The sequence below is a fragment of the Perognathus longimembris genome, chromosome 12 (genome assembly GCF_023159225.1).
Source record: "Perognathus longimembris pacificus isolate PPM17 chromosome 12, ASM2315922v1, whole genome shotgun sequence".
Taxonomy (NCBI): Eukaryota; Metazoa; Chordata; class Mammalia; order Rodentia; family Heteromyidae; genus Perognathus; species Perognathus longimembris.
The window spans coordinates 61,426,999-61,445,209 of record NC_063172.1 but is presented as its reverse complement, the minus strand read 5'-3'; the positions used below and the strand labels follow the sequence as shown (position 1 = coordinate 61,445,209).

Below are 18,211 nucleotides of genomic sequence, written 5' to 3'. Positions count from 1 at the left end.
ACAGTCACTACCGAACAACTTACTTAAATGGTCACTTTTAGAAGTTATTAAAAATACAGGTCTGACTTAGCACATTAACTATACAAAACTTTCAGGAAAAGAATACCAAAGAAAATTAGGAAATATCAAGAAGTCTAACTTGCTTTCATTCACAATGTGTATTTAAAATGCAACACTTCTTGCCTTTGCAGGTTACAAAAAAACTTGCACCAGTGGCACTCGTGGGGCCAGGGCCAGAGCCGGAGCCGGAGCCGGAGCCGGAGCAGGAGCCGGACCCTATTTGCCTGGCAAAGGACTCTAGCATTGGTTTGGACTTTTATGGTATCTATCAGGTCTCTGAAACCTTTCCTGGTGAATATTTTTCCTACTATGCACTGGCAGTGGGTATTTTATATTTTCCAGTAATATCAGAATGCTGTCTTAAGTGTTCCCCATTTTAAGGACATTTTTAAGTGCAATAAAAGCGCATGAACAGGCCTGGGACCCGATGGAATGGAATTGAAAACCCAGAAATGATCCCACAGACCTATGGTCACCTAATCTTTTGATAAAGGAGCCAAAATTATCAGATGGAAGAATGACAGCCACTTCTTCAACAAATGGTGCTGGAAGAACTGGTTATACATGTGTAGAAAACTGAACTTAGATCCTTATATAATATCAACCTGAAGCAGAATCCATTTCAAATGGATCAAAGACCTTGAGGCAAAAGTAGATACCCTGAAAACACTGCAGGAAGGGGTTGGGGATACACTAGGGCTCCTTGGCATAGGTCAAAACTTCATAAATACAAACCCGGAAACACAACAATCAAAGAAAGGCTGGATAAATGGGACTGCATCAAACTGCAGAGCTTCTTCAGGGCAAAGGACATAGCTAGCAAGATAAATAAAAAGCCCACAGATTTGGAGAAGATCATCACTATGTATACAACAGACAAGGGCCTCATATCAAAAATATACCTAGAGCTCAAAAAATTAACCCCCCTCAATAAAAAATCCTCAAAGAAACAACAACTAATAAGTAGGCTAAAGAATTAAAGAGACTTCTCTGGAGAGAAAATAAGAATAGCCAATAGACACATGAAGAAATGTTCTACATCCTAATAGAAATGCAAATCAGGGCTGGGAATATGGCCTAGTAGCAAGAGTACTTGCATCGTATACATGAAAGCCCTAGGTTCGATTCCTCAGCACCACATATATAGAAAACAGCCAGAAGTGGCGCTGTGGCTCAAGTGGTAGAGTGCTAGCCTTGAGCAAAAAGAAGCCAGGGACAGTGCTCAGGCCCTGAGTCCAAGGCCCAGGACTGGCAAAAAAAAAAAAAGCAAAGCAAAACTATATGAAGATTCTACCTCACCCCAGTTAGAATGGTCATTATCAACAAAACAAATAATAACAGATGTTAGTGGGGATTTGACCAAAAGGGAACCCTACCACACTGTTGGTGGGGATGTAAACGGGTTCAGCAACTCTGGAAAGCAGTATGGAGATTCCTCAAAAGACTGAACATACAGCTCCCCTACGACCCAGCAATCCCACTCCCGGGCATTTACCCAAATGACCACAAACAAGGACACACTAAAGCTACCACTACAACTATGTTTAATGCATTATTTACCATAGCTAAAACATGGAACCAACCCAGATGTCTCTCAGAAGATGAATGGATCAAGAAAATGTGGTACATATACACAATGGAATTCTTTGCTTCCATTAGAAAAAATGGCATTGCCCCTTTCCTAAGGAAATGGAAGGACTTGGAAAAAAATCTTATTAAGTGAAGTGAGCCAGACCCAAAGAAACATAAGATTCCCTGGTTTTCCTCATTGGTAATAATTAGTATATGTCTAGGATAGTCCTAACAGAGGATCACAATAGCTCAATATCTATGTACATATGACCATATAAAATGATGCTAATAGAAATGAGCTCCTAGAAATGCAAACAGGAGAGTTTGCTGGGGTTTTCTTTTGCTTTTTTATTGTTGTTTTTTAATGTATTGTGAAGTCATTTCTTTTTTCATTCATTTTTTGGCTTATCCACTGTTGTCACTGTTTTTGATTTTGGTATCCTGTGTCTTGTATATATGTTTATCTGATTTGGGGAACAGAAGGGGAATCAAAATGGTGAGACAAAAGGAAAAGGGCAAACCAATGCAACAGCGATACAAGACACATTGTTGGAAATCAACTTTGCAACTTAGGCAGGAGGGGGGCTGTAGGGGGAGGGAAAGTGTGAGAAAACAAGAAATATACTCATTACCTTACTTATGTAACCATAACCCTGCTGTAGAATACCTTTACAACAACAACAAAAAATTTAAGTGCAGTACAAAGTTCTCCAGAAAGAACCAAATTGATTTTTAACATCAATATAGTCTAAAGAAAAGGTGAGTTTTATGGAGTGAATTAAGATCTTCCAGAGGAACACGGAAATTAAGTCAGTCTCGTTAGCTAATGTTATCTGACCAGCAAGGCTCAACATAGACATTCGCCACTTTGGTTACTTGACACCGTCTTGAACTGTAACGTAATATGACAGGCAGAGGTGGCTCACATCTATAATCCTAGATATTTAAGCTGGAATCTGGAGGACTATAGTTTGAAGCTAGCCACAGCAGAAAAGTGTGACTCTACCACCAACTGACCAGCAGAATGCCAGAGTAGAGGTATGGGTGGAGTGGCAGAATACCAGCCATGAGCAAGAATGTCAGCAAGAGTGAGGCCTGAAATTTGCTTCAAGCCTCAGTACAGCAAAATCTATTACACACACGTGTGCACACACACACACGTCAAAAAGCTACACAAAATCAGTGCCTTTTAGCTAGGCACTAGCCTAATATCTGTAATCCTAGCTACTCAGGAGGCTAAGATCTCTGGATGCAAGTTTACTGCTAGCCCAGGAAGTAAAATGCCTGAGGTTCATCTCCAATTAACCACCAAAGAGCCAGATACGAGGTATGAATGAGTCAAATGGTAAAGCCAGCCTTGAACAAAACAGCCAAGCAAGAATATGAGTCCCTGTACCAAGATATACACATGCACATGCACGTGTGCACACACAAACACACACATGCACGCGCACACACACACACACACACACACAGATGCCGTCCAACTTACTATAGAATACTGTTCCAAGTGTCAAAGTGTAAGGCACTCACTAAGTTTTATTTATGGAAAGCAGTCTTATAACTAACTCTAAAAGGGAAAAACGCAAAAAAGCAGTCACAACCCCACTATGTAGATTAAAATTATCTTCTTGCACCTGCCATCTGTAGTTAATACAACAGAGAAATGCTAACACCCATGTCAATGGTGTGCTATAGATAGGAAGAGAACTAGTCAGACCAAATGGTCAGACCACAAAGGAGAGAGTACCATCAAAGCAAGAAAAATCAAACTTCTGTGAAATGACGCTGTGTTATATGGTATATTATCCAAGAAGCCACATATTAAAGGATTGAATCTTGGAGTGTGATTAGAACATTAGCAGTCTGCAGGCAGCCAGTTGTTACAAAGGGCCTGCAGCCCACAAAAATACACCTAACACTATCAGGAATCAGAGAGAAGAGGAAAGATAGAACAAAAACAATACCAACAAACCAGTTCAGCTCCATTGGAGAGTTAACTTGGGACGCCATGGTGACCAAAGTCGAGCCAGGAGACAGGACACAGGATCCAGGATGCGATCATTGAGACATGTGGCATGGCACACAATGGCACCTGGGCTGATCTGACTTTAAATAGGGTCAGGTCAGGGGGCTGGATCACAGGAAGCTCCCAGTCCCAAGCACTTGACTGACAGGTTCAGTAACCTATAGGCCACGTGCCCACCCCTGGCTCTTGGGATTCAGGAACACCCATCACCTGAGGATGGGGCTTCCCTTTCTCTAGGAATCCAGGCACACCCATCAAGACAAGATGCCAGACAATGCAACTCACCATGTGGCCAATGATGGCTCTGGCCAGATCTGATCTCCATATTACAACTGCTCCTATCAAATGTAGGACCACATATAAAATTAGTATTCGAATGGAAGCTTAAGGATGTTGTCTTTCTAGTAAAGAACAGTCTTCTTTTTCCTTAATTCACACAATGTCTCTACTTAGTGTTTTAAAGCTAAACCACAGACTTCCTTATACAGGTGGCTGAAGTAAGAGACGAGTCCTGCTCTGTTCAATGGCTTCATACAAATAGCCAATGATGCTTTGTCTAGCAAGAAGTTCTTTGTATCATCAGGAAATAAACTTTGCATGTGTACAGAATTTCACATTTTTCCAAAGCATTTTAACATAAAAACACTTTTTAATCTTAAAAATATCTATCAGCTTACACTCTCTTCTGATCTTTATTTTTCCATATCATAATCATAGGTACTATGGCAAAATATGGTCCACCATAGAATTCCACTAAGGAGAGGTTTCAAAAGGATGTGTCTCTAGGAAAATTGCCCTCTAACATCTCATGACTATTCATGGCCTCTACCTTTCCCAAGTTTCGTTTTGTGTGTATAGTGCGAGCTGAAAGTGAGTTCTCAATCACCCACTCCCACATAGACAAAAGCAGCAGGCGGCCACTACTTTGAAGCCCACTGTGGTTTGTGGATGGACAGAAATACATTTCTAGCTGGCCCGGTGTGGTCCCTCCTAGGATTAAGCAGACAGCAAGAGTGAGCAGAACTTGCTTCCAAAGGTCAGTGTTGCTGGGCATTCTCTTCCTCAGGGATATAAACGGAACCACATGCTGTCAAAGATAACAGAGCGTACTCAAAGTAGCTGTTGACTCCCCCGCCTTTGCTCATTCTCCAGATTTAAAATGAATCAGAAAGGAAGGGCACAAAGGGGCCCTCAAGGACAACAAAAGGCCCTAAATGGGTTGTCCTAACAGAAAGAACTGGAGATTTAAGTCATCCTTTTCTTGCTTGGTTATAGAAAAATCAAGCTTTGAGATAAGCAGAATGTGGGGAACTGGCCCATCCCTAACCTGAAGCTCCACTTTAATGAACCAGAGACTAGAAAACATAGGTTCACTGGCTCGGACGGGCGACACTGGTGGACACTTTTACTTCCTTGCCAATACTAAGCGAACTCAAAAGTCCATTTTATGACTACACATTTTAAACTATATCTCCCCTTCTATAGGCATAGTTGACAAAAGAGTCAATATCTGTCCCTCCAACTGTCCAACAGCACATGAGTAAAGTAACAATAAAAGGAGAATAAGAAGAAAGGAAAAAAGGAAAGCTATGGGTTTATTAAATATGTTGCCGGTGGTGAATTACTTGACTATCTAGGGTCGTTTTGTTTTTGTCATTCCTGGGGCTTGAACTCAGGTCTGAGAACTGTCTTTTATCTTTTTTGCTCAAGACCAGCCCTCTGCCACTTTGAGACACAGCTTCTCTTCTGGTTTTCTGATGGTTAATTAGAGATAAGAGTCTCATGGACTTTCCTGCCTGGTCTGTCTTGGAACTATGATCCTCAGATCTCAGCCTCCTGAGCAGCTAGGATTACAATGAGTACTTACTATCAAGGCCTGGCTTAATGGCTTTTGCTTTTGCCTCTAATTCCTATCAAGAAACTTTGCATATAATAGAGCACACTATATAATATGTATTAATTTATTGAAATATATCACTGTTGGGCTTTGGGGCTAAATATAAGTATTTCTTAAGTAAATATCCCTCCACTGTTAGATCAAAATTAATAAAATAGTATCTGAAAATTAAGTTCCTCAAGAAAAATACTTCTACATAAACTATTACGGTTAATGGTAATCACAATGCAGATTACTAAAGTACACTGTCGGGTTTTGGGCACAAAGTAAGAGCAGTGTGTCCATTTCCCAGATGACAATCAAATGATATCTTCACACAATTGAAAAATATTTTTTGCTTTCTACTGAATAAAACACTAAGGACAGAGAACAGAATAAGGAACAAAACATGTCCCTAGAAACGGCATCTACAGCAAACCATATTGCTTCATTGAACTTTGGTAGTTAATTCACAATCTTTGGCCAAATACACCTCTTTCTGTGCATTTAATGAATCTTTATACAGCTAAATGGACCACTACATCCTTCAAGAGGCATTCAACGGAGCACTGCCTCCCAATGCTCTCATTCCACAGGACCCACGCACATACAAAAGAAAATGCACCAAAAACAAGAAAGCAAATCCTCATGATATTGAAGTTGCAAGGATGCTTGCATATGCAAAATGACATCTCTGTCCCACAAATGTCTTAGCTTTTATTTTCGATATTAACTGCCCATTCTACAGAAGCTATAAAGACACCTACGAATAAAAAAATATTTAAAGAGAGAGAAGAGGAAAGGATAATAGTTCTATTAGAAAAGTTTAATGTAGCCTGTTTTCATTACTGAGACTTTAAACGCTCTTTTCTGAGATACTGAACAATTTTTTTATGTCCCACTACTGTTCTATATAACAGATCCTATGCAAATTCTTTTTTTTTTTTTTTTTTTTTTTGGCCAGCCCTGGGCCTTGGACTCAGGGCCTGAGCACTGTCCCTGGCTTCCTTTTTGCTCAAGGCTAGCACTCTGCCACTTGAGCCACAGCGCCACTTCTGGCCATTTTCTGTATATGTGGTGCTGGGGAATCGAACCCAGGGCCTCATGTATACGAGGCAAGCTCTCTAGGCTATATCTCTCTAGGCTCCACTAGGCTATATCCCCAGCCCCGCTATGCAAATTCTTTTGGGTTCTCTTATATAAGAAAGATAAACACAACTATATTCTAGTAGTTGGGTTTTTTTTAAGTCCTGTTCTGAGAATGGTCAAAATTTCAAGTGTTTGCCACTTTACAGAACCAGGTGGGCTGCAGGGAAGAGAGGCAGCCAGCCCTGACAACAGCCACTCTCCTCTACTACCTACGGTATGTGAAGGATGCAGGCCACCTGCCCAAGCTCCCTCCTTGCCAGTGACACAGTGCAGAGAGCCAGACCACCAGCAAGCCACCTCGTCACGGCCCACGCAAAGGACAGCAGAGGACTGCATGCTGTTTGGAGAATCCCAAAACTGATGAGACACACAGGGCTGCAGAGGAAAGATGCGGGTAGGACTGGGGCTAAATTTTTATTTCACTTCTGTTTATTCCCTCCGTTTCAGCCCTCTGTAGGAAATTATTTTCTGTATAAACAAATTCATCAAGTTAACTTATTCAAAGATGGAAATAACTGGTATCACATAACATTTTGCAAAACAAAATTGCCACTGTTGTATTCCAGTGCTTAAAAGCAAACTGCTATGGCAATTCAACCCCAGCACTAACATAACCCAAACCCCCTATTACCTTCATCACTGCATATTCAATTTACATAATTATTCTGCTATGCTGTTCAGAATTTACATGTAGTTGTATGCGTACTGGTTATCCTTGACTCAGCAATGCTAGTCCCTTGTAGATGTAGCAGAACAAGGAGACTACAACTGAACTCATCCAATCAATAAAAGCAGAAACAAAGTGGTTTCATAAAAATAAACAATGGTTTGGTTGTTAATTAATTTAAAATGTAAGTGTAATTTTCATATGTTTGAACAGCCAACCTTAAAAGACTACCACCAACAGGGAAGGCCTTTCATGACACAGGGCGGTCAGAGGTGGAATCCACAGCCTCAATGTCTCCCACACACCCCAACATGGCTTCCTAAACCTCTGAGACATAGTACATCCGCTCCCTTTCACTTGTTCATCTCCAAACTTACCAGAAGTATTCAAATCAAATATTGTCAGACTACATGCGATAAAGACTGTTGCCTGCAAGACACACTGACTGGGACTACAAGTCAAAAGCAATAGAGGGAAAGGAAACTTCACTGGGCTTTCTTCCTGTCCAAAGTGTGAGACTGTGCTGCAAAGTAGACATACAGCATTCCATTAATTAACTCTCAGTTCTTAACAAGAGGTAAGGATGTTCATTCAGGTAAAGTTTTAAAATGTGGCAAGTCTGATACACTGTCAGAGTTTGAAACAGTAAATATACTTGGAAATTTATGATAGTATCTCACATAGAGTAGTTTTTATCAATTTCTACCATTAGGTGAAAAAATTCAAAAGATCACAATGAAAACTGAAGCCAGAAACATCATGATGCTAAAATTTAATATTAATGATGTATTTTCTTAATTCTAGAATACATATCTTAAGGGAAAAAAAGAAAACATTCTTTTTCAAACCTCAGTTTAATTTCTTTTTCCTTGGAAGAAATAAGTACACACTTCTTCCTGCCAAAAATGTAATATTCAGATTTTGGTAATCACAGCTTTTCAAACCAACTCATATCATAAAATCAGACTGAAATTCTGTCTTCATTTATTCAGCAACACATTTCTAACACTTAAAAATAGCACCTGCAAATAATAAGCACCTAATAAAACATTTCTTCATGAACAAACTGGCTTTATATAATAGATAAGGGTTTAGAAGAATGTTCATAGGAGAAAAAATGGACATCAGATAATAAGGTAAAAGATAAGAGGTGGTGCAAAAAGTAAATATAAAGTTACCATGAGGTTTAAAACACTGAAAATAATTCAGTTGTTTGGGCACCATACAAGATATTCACAGAAAAAAAATTTCAGTGACTATCCTGTTGACATATCACAGAATAATGTTTGGGGTTATTTGGATATTTCCAGCAGGGAAACTGTTCATCCTTTCATTGTGTGGCAACAGCTTTCCCATCAGAGATACACTCTTCTCTACTGTACTCGTGTGCCCCATGTGTGCACACGGTACAGCCTACAAGTCAGTTGTATGGGCCAGCAGCCTCAAAGTGTTCAAGGTCACTGGAGGGTGGGGTCTATGTGCACATGCGCATGTGCATGTTTGCACGTGTGCATGTGTTTACATGTGCGTGTGATAGCCGAGAATGGGGCATGTTTCCTAATGGAGTTTGTAAAGAGGCTCAGATTAACCAAGTCTGACCGTACTCGCATCTGGAAACTATATTTTCTAACATGAGCCATATTCTGGAAAATAGATTCAGATGTTTGGAACGGGTTCAGAACAGTTGTTAGAAATGTTCAGTACAAATGAAAAGAATTAGTCTTCAATGTCTTCTCCTCTCAGATTTTCTTACTGAATAAATATGCCTTCTGGGGGGTCAGGGAGTTGGTTGGGGAGTATCCAGTGAGGGAGGCTCTTTTCTAGAACCTAGAATTCATACTCTTTTGAGGGCATATCTAATAGATGACTGCTACTTGATTTCTCCTGTGCTACTCAACAGGACTCCAACCTGCCCCTGAAAGGCTTAGCCTGCCAAGTAGAGAGAATTAATTGTCCTGTTTCAAAATCCGGGAAATGAGGCTGGAGTCTTGAGTGACACACTGTGACCTTGCTTTCTTTTCCTACAATCTTTCCTCTCCACTTCTACACAACCACTGAAGATGCGGCTGCGGGGTTATTCTTACAAAGCACTCTGCTGCTAACCCGATTCCACCTGCTAAATCACAGACTTCCACAAAAAGAACAAAGACTGATTCTTAAAAAATAATTTTTTACCTAGTAATGTTTCTGAATCAACAATTCATAATGACAACATTAAATTTCAAAATGGATTTAAAAAAAAAAAAAAACAACCCTCAACTTTTCAGCTTAAATATCAGGGAGAGAAAAGTAATTAATGTGCTGGACGCGACCCTGCCTTCCGCCCACCCTGCCCTGTGCTTCGAAGCCCCAGGTCCACTGTCAGTGCTTTGTGGTGGGGACTGCTGCCCACGGCCTACCTTGACTTTTTGCTGGATTTGGGTTTTGGCGTGGCAGTTTTTGCTTTCTTTTCCTTTGGCTCTTTGGGAATCTTAGGGGTTTTGGGGGTCTTGGGTTCCTTGGGCTCTTTTTTCTCCTTAGGTTCTTTCGGTTCCTTCGGATCTTTTTTTGCCTTCGGCCTTTTCTTTTTCTTTTTTTCTTCTTGAGACCCATCCAATGAGTTCCTATTTAGTTCCTGGTTATCAACCCCACCAGGGAAGTCATCTTTACCAAAACTTTTACTGGGATCCTCTGGAACAATGTGGTTGTTTTTCTTTTTCTTCTTCTTTTGCTGTGGCTGCTGTTCTACCGATGGCAGGTAATCATCGCTCTTCACTAGCTGAGCATTCGGTCCACTAACCTGAGTCATATCCGGCACTGGTTTCTCTAGAAAGGGCTCCGATGGAGAATGCTAAGAGACACAAATAGGAATTGAAATCAGTTTAGCATTCTTTACAGTAAGGAAAGGACCTGAAAGTTGGCAGCTGATGTTTCTGAAACTTAATTCCATACTCAAGGTATCAGATATTTTATCTCCTACACAGCTGTAGAATCTATCATTCTCTCTCATCCAAAAAAATGTCCAAGCTTTTAAATACGAATGTTTAAATATTTCCAATTTAATAATACAGAAAAAATATCAGTGCAAGAAAGAAAAATCTATCATGGAGCAAAGACATTGTTCATTTTTTAAAACAGTCCACATGAGCAATGTGTTCATTTTTTAAAACAGGCTACATGCAAAATGGTAGATGACAAGAAAAAGCAACCACAAAGAATACATCAAGGTATAGTTTTTTTTTCCCCCAATGTGGTAATTTGAAGGTATATTAGCAGTTTGTTATATGTATATCAACTATATATTAACCATTTCGCCATTTTTAAAAAGAACAACTACATATATAACATTGCAGGATTCTGGTTCTGTAAAGTAGGAAGACAAAATGTAAATGCAACACATAAACTTTATACAGTAAAAGGTTACATCTGGTTTAAATGACATCCCAATGTGAAATTAAAAGCACTTGTCCAAATAATGACTTTTCACTGATGAATGGTATGAAATGAGTCATCTTTTTCTTAACTTCTTAAGCTTTATATCTTGGAATTTCACAAATTAACTCAATAGTTAAACTCTCATCCTTTATAGGAGATCCTTGATAGTCACGAGGGACAGTCCATGAAAGTGCTTTCCAACAGAAGAAAACACTGACAGCATCGGTCAAGATGCGGAGTGGTCAGCTGGAAGTAGAATAAGTGACCTGGATGGGGAGCACTGTCACAGCCTCTCACCCAAACCAGGGTGGAGCTGGATTATTGTCCACACAGTCAGTTATAACATCTAATGTATCTGTATTCTGTCTTTCTCGTGTTCTTCGCCTGGCACATAATACCAGCAAGATGAGCAATCTTACTGTGTGCCAGGCCTGGGCTTCACGTAGGTAATACTACTGAGTCCCCATACCAGCCCAAATCACTATGTAGGATGTTGAAGACAAGGCCACTTTGTAGAGTACTTTGCCCAAGGATACACAAATGATGACAGAACTGAGTCTGATGTCAAATTCGATATGCTGCACAATATACAAAAGCTGAGAAGGAAACAGTGTCCACACCCAGAGAATGAAGACTAATGGAACACAAACCAAGGCTTGGCATGGGAAAGGAAAAGTTAAACCAAGCATTCAAATAGAGGTAATATAAATCAGGTTCCAATGTAACTCATATCCATTAAACATTTACCCAATGCCATGTATTGAGATTCTGTGTCAATTCACCTGAATTTCACAACAAAATTATGAAAACTTGCGAGGCACTGGTGGTTCACATCTGTGATCAGGAGGTTGAGATCTAAAGAAACTTGGTTCAAAGCCAGTCCAGGAAGAAAACTCCACAAAACTCTATCCATAATTAGCCAACAAAATGCCAGACCAGACACATGGCTCATGGGGTAGAGCACTAACTGTGAACAAGAGCCAGGCAAGAGCAGGAGACTCTGAATTCAAACCCCAGTGTTGCCCTCACCAAAAAACAAACAAAAACCAAAAGTTATCCTTATCTTTTAGAAAGGAGTAACAAGTTCCAGCAGGAGATCTGAATCCAACTTTCCTAAATCCAGTGCGTTTTGACTGCCCATCTTTTCTTAACACCTCATACATAAGTATCTTTCAGGAAAGCTCAACAGGTTTCATTCCATTTCCAAAATTTAACCATTTCCAACCCTACATTTTCAAAATCCATTGAAAAGAAGGTAGTTATACCACTCTTGCTACTGTGGAAACATACACTCAATTCTCTGGCTGCAAAGACAGAAAAGAAACTCCCTACAACTCCACCATTAACTACATTATCACTTCACACTTGGGATCTAGTTTGTCTACAAAGTAGGGAGTTTAGATTTGTTTCCAAAGTCTATTCCAAACTCTGTGGACGAATGTGAACCTAGCTCAGAAGTAGAGCACTTGCCTAGCATGCATGAAGTCCTGGGATTGATCCCCAGAACTGAAAACACACACACACACACACACACACACACACACACACACACACACACACACACACACCATTTTGTATTAAAAATCTTAAAGTACATATTTCTCTTTCAAGGTCACAGAGAGAGTGAATGAATCTGAAAAGTATGTTGCAAGAGAGAGAAGCCAAGACATAAGTTTGAGGAGGAACAACCAGACATAAATCCAACCTGAAAAACTTACATACTGTCAGTGACAATACAGCTAATCACAACTGATGAGCTATCTCCTCCCCCTCTATTTTCCCTCACTAATGCTCCAAAACCAAAAAAGGTAGCATCTAAATTGTCATTACCTGAGCACTAATGAAATCTAACTTAAACTGTTTTCTTATATTTAAATAGCTTAAAGTTCATCTAAGTAACACATTTCATTTACTAATGTAATTGAAAAGAGAAAACAGTGGGGGAGGACAAGGGCCATAGAAATCAAACCTGTTTGAAAGAAAGCATTGAGCTTTGAAAGAAAAGGAAAGTCTTTAAGAATGATTAAAACTGAGAACTATGTGTTAATATCAAGTCTGGTTCCTTTCTTTAATCTTCATGGAATCAACTCCAGAAACAAATACCAGTATCAAGAGATTTCCTGGTCTACATTTATAAATTAGAAAAGGGATAGCATACACAACATAAAAAGACTGAAAATCTGTATACCTACTGCAGCATACAAATCATTTTAGGTGATTCTTTTAAAAATAAATGATACTACAAATTAGTAACCTAGTAAAAAATTTAATCTTCCATAGGGAAGGAACAAATATGAAAAACAAGTATTAATCATGTACAAAACTCGACAGAATTATGTTTTGGTACTATCTGAAAGAGGGTGAAAAAGGTGCTCAGAAACATTATAGTGTTTACTAGACCTACATCTCCTTAAATCTTTTAGAGAAAAGCTGTTTTTGTAAACATTTAACAAAGAACAGATGGCCTGCCTTAATCATGTGAGGAAAAAACCTGGAGCTCCTAGTAATACCCCGACAAAGTCTCCCAGCCCAACTGTCCCCAGCGCCCCCCCCCCCCACCAGATGCGTGGTACAGTCTTCTCTAATGCTATTTAATTTTACGGCGGACATTTTTCCCATCAATTCCCACTGCCTGACAGGTAATCAATGCCATTAACATCCGATATTACCATAGAGGGCATTCCTAAAACCTCCCATTTATAAGAGCAAATGTGGAGAATGTTAGATACCCATGGTATATTCAAACACACTCTACAGGACTTTCTGCGTGGGATACTTTGTATCCTAACTCCACATACTTTTTGAAATATAAGGGAATACATGGGAACTGTGCCATGAACTTTTGGAACTTCAGTAACATAACTGATACTTAAACAACAAAAAAAATCTGACCCAGATATGTGCACTGTGTCAAAATAAAATAAAATTACATATGCTTCTTGTGTTCATCCGTAACTCCACTCTTTATAGTATATCCATCAGAAAATACGTTATCTTATAGGAAACAACAGAATGCATAGTATTCAAGTTTAACCAAAGGTGAGCTAAGGTCGGAGGAGTGAAAACAATCTCTCAGCTGCAATCTCTCAGCGAGTGTGAGTGTGTGTGTGTGTGTGTGTGTGCGCGTGCGTGTTCACTGCCGCTAGAACTCAGGGGTCTGGGTGCTGGCCCTGAGCTTCTTTGGCTCAAGGCTAGACAAGAGATCTGCCACGTGAGCTCACCATGCGGCTTTTTGTCCATTTGTTGGAAATCAGAGTTCCACAGTCTTTCCTGCCCAGGCTAGCTTTGAACCTCTCTCCTCATATTTCAGTCCTGCGAGTAGCTAGGATTACAAGCCACTGGTGTCCGGCATTTTCTCAGCTTCTCTTCTAAGCTCATCCAACCAAAACAATGTTGAGGAATATCACAGGAAAGGGAAAGATGTAGAAAAAGAACCACCACTTATCAAAAAGGTGCTTCTCTTCTATGACTCAGCATTTCCTGGCTTAAGAAAAAAAAATCTTACCATGCATTGTCTATTAGTACTCCTGAAGTCTAAATTGATTAGCAATATTGAGTAGCATAAGCTATCTAATATTAACTGTGTAAAATGTTCCCCACATACAATATCTAAAAACACACCACTTTGCAATACAGGACATCTTTGCATGTTGTGCATTTTATTCCAAACATATATTAACAGAGATTTATTTATATGAAACAAGTAAAAAATTTTAAAAAATGCTTTACAGAGGAAAGGGCTACTACGGAGTGGACCAAAGTGCTGTGGTACTCTGGAAATATGCGCCTTCTTGAAAATTCAGCTCCACAAGGGCAATATGAGGAGTCATGTAAGTTCTCAGAGAAAATAAAATCCTGGCCAGCCAGTGAAGACTGAAGAGATACAAACGTGAACCATACCCAATTGTGGTTTAAACGGCTTTTTTTATTCGTGTTTTTGTTTGTTTGTCTTTTCTTTTTTGGTCCTGGGGACCTAAGCCAGAATGTTGCTGTTCCTCTGGCAAGCGCTTCGCCACTGAGCTACATCCCAGCCCGAAACAGCTTCCCAACACAGCCATGTGCAGAAGAGCATATAACACAATGCTCACCCAACTGAAATCCAGGAAACTGAAAGAAGCAAGAGGTTTGTTACACTGCTTGTGGTTCTTTTCCTTTCTTTTTTCCTTCTTTCTTTAGTTTATTCCCTCAGTGGCTGTTTTTTATTTCAGTATTCTTTGTCTTGTACATAAGTATATCTGATTTTGGCAGTGGGCAGGGAAGCACATAAACAGCGGGACAAAAGCAAACCAATTCAGCAGTGAAACCCACCACACATGATGATGGAAACGAACTACGCAACTTTGAGGGGAGGGGACTCAGGACGGGGGAAGTTGGGGGAGAGTGAGGGAGGGGGTGACACTGTTCAAAAGGAAATGCACTCATCACCTGACCCACGTAACCCCAGTGTACATCGCCTTTACAACAAAATCCATTTCTACAAGATACAAATTCTAAGTCGTTACCCAAGAGTAAAGCGTGCGATTTGGTATATTAAATGCTGTAGAAACAAGTGGTGTATCATTGTTGTTATTTTCAACATACCACGTGAAATTGTTTAAAAAGTTTTAGATCACACTAAGGATTAAACTGAGGACCTCATCCATGCTAAGCAAGCGCTCTACCACTTAGGCCAGGCCCCCGGCCTTTTCATTTTACATTTTGCTTCTGAGATAGGGTCTCAGTAACTTTCCTAGGCTGGCCTGAAATTCCCGATCCTCCTATCTCTGCCTTCTGAGTAGCTGGGATGATAGGGATAATCTAATCGATTACTGAATTCAAGATGAGCAAATATTTGTTTGAATGGTCAACTGAAACATTTTTTAAACTTTGATTCTTTAATAGAAAATGAAAGACACAAAAATATTCTAAAGTATAACATGGATTAGATTTTCTGCTTGGCTAAATTTAATTTAACTGGGGTCACAGCCCCAAGTTACGTAAGTTAATCATGCTCCTACTTATCAATTTCCAGGAAAAAATTTTTTGTTGAATGGATATACCTGTGAACATAAAAGCACAAATGAACAGTATCAGGCTGACACTCCTCCAACTAGTCCTATGAGCTAATTTGAGGAGGCAAAAAGTTCATGATATTCAAAGAGGTCATAAAAAAAAACAGGATTCAGGTCATCTGAGTTCACATAATTTGGGGGCAAAGCACAACAGTTTCCTTGAATAGAGGACATCAAGCCCTTCACACAGAGAGAGAGAGAGAGTTGTGGTTCAGAGGGGAAAAAATTGGAAAGAGGAAGTATAAGATACAGATTGAGCATCCCCAAACCCAAAGTGAAAAACTGACCGTGACACTGCCAGAAGGAAATCTGACACTATGAAACTATTTCATTCAAAAAGTTAATTAAAACATTATATAAAATTACATTTAGCCATGTATACAGTATATGTGAAACATGACTTTTGTGTTTAGACATGGGTCCCAACTCCAAAATGTCTCACTGTATATATGCAACTATTTAAAACTGAGAAAAATCTGAAATCTCAACACTTCTGGAACCACTTTGGTAAGGGGTCCTCAACCCAAAGTATACTATATCCCATGTCCTAAAGGTATAGCAATAATAACCCCTTTGTTCCCAATAATATCTTGAATGAGAATCTTCAAAATATACTTTAGATATTCTTTTTAAAATTAATTTTGTGCATTTCTTTTTTGTTTATGTGATACCAAAGACTCAAACCTAGGACCTCATGCATGCTAGGCAAGCACTCTACTGCTAAGTCACAATCCCAGTCCTACATTAGAATATTCCAACATGACCTAAACCAGGAAAAAACTGTTAACTTTTCAAGGGCAGGTAGGTGTGTGTGTGTGTGTGTGTATGTGTGTGTGTGTCTGTGTGTGTCTGTGTGTGTGTGTGTCTGTGTCTGTGTGTGTGTGTCTGTGTGTGTGTGTGTGTGTGTGTGTGTGTGTGTGTCTGTGTCTTCCAGGGCTAGTTATCAAAGATTCTAGAATAAGCATATGACTGTGAACAAATATGTTTATAAAATGCAATGAAAGAGCCCACTGAATTAGCAGTTTATTTTATGTTAAGTTAAAAGTCACAGGTAAAAATAAAACAGGAATAATGGCATAATTAGATAAAGATGACTTGTATAGTTATAGACATCGTCTAGAAAATTACCACGTAAATTCTGATATAACATAGTAATTTTTATTTTTTGTTATTTTTAAAAGTACTTGTACCAAGAAGATGTCATTTAACAAAGCAGTTTGAATATAATACATCTTGATCAGTGTCACCCTTTTCAACATTTGTAGAATATACATTTGATTCTTGACTGCATTCTACCTCTCTTCTCTTCATTTGTCTATTTGGGTCCAGCCCATCCCTTTCAAGTTCCCGCTTTTTGGTGTTTATTTTTGCCTTTCTAAGGAATTACACTATTTGAAATCTTCCTTGAATCTACTATATTTGTTAATATATTTGTACACACTTGCATACCTAACATATTTACTTGTAAATTTATAACCTTCTACATATACCTTCTACATATTTTACTCATCCATTAGAATTATATTGTGCCATTTGTAAAGAAATGGAAAGACTTGAAAAAACTTATGTCAGGCCCAGAGAGACAAAGGACTCAGTCTAAATTTTAGAGTTGAAATTGTTTAAAGTATTGCTAAAACATTTTCTTTAAAAATAATCTGAAGGCATTTTTTTAGCCCTGGACATTTTGCTCATGTTTTTTAAGTTAACTTTATGATAGAATTGCCACAAGCCACATACATTGCACCTAAATCATGAACGTATTTTGAATTAGTAGAACCAAAATAGTGAAAATAATGAGTCAAACAGCCATGTTAAATTCCATGTGAAATACAGACCACTGAGCATCTTATACATATGCAGAGGAATTCCCAAACCACATTCTCTTTGTTTTGTTTTGTTTTGGGGTTTGTTAGTTTTTGGTGCCAGTTCCGAGGTTTGAACTCAGGGCCTGGGCGCTGGCCCTGAGCTTCTTTTGCTCAAGATGAGCGCTCTACCACTTGAGCCACAGTTCCACCTCAAGAACTTTTTTGGCAGTTTATTGGACATAAGAGTCTCAATGACTTTCCTGCCGAGGCTGGCTTCAAACCACAATCTTAGGACTTGAGCCTCCTGAGTAGCCAGTATTACAGACATGAGCCACCAATGCCTGGCTCTCAAACAGCATTTTAAAAATGCAAAGTATTACACTGTGGTTGTTCTCTGGTCAGCTGGGATACCACAGCAGGAAAACTCCGCCACTGCCAATTCTCTTTTCTTTACCTTGTTTGCTTGCTTTTTCCAGTAGAGTTTTGAATTCAGGGCCTTGAGCTTGCTGGGCAACTTGCTTTTGGCTGGTTATTTTGGATATGGAGTCTCACAGACTTTTCCCCCCAGGCTGGGTTTAAAACTGTCAT

The 18,211-nt window shown here is 39.3% G+C and overlaps 1 protein-coding gene across 6 annotated transcripts in view; it reads right to left on the bottom strand.

Moving 5' to 3' along the window:
• The window catches only part of Chd7 (chromodomain helicase DNA binding protein 7), a 198,780-nt gene that overhangs the window by 86,353 nt on the left and 94,216 nt on the right, over nt 1-18,211 (bottom strand). For all 6 annotated transcript variants that reach the window (XM_048358974.1, XM_048358978.1, XM_048358979.1 and 3 more), the window contains one exon: nt 9,753-10,183. In XM_048358974.1, coding sequence (XP_048214931.1) covers nt 9,753-10,183 — 431 coding nt within the window. The remainder of the gene's footprint in view (nt 1-9,752; nt 10,184-18,211) is intronic.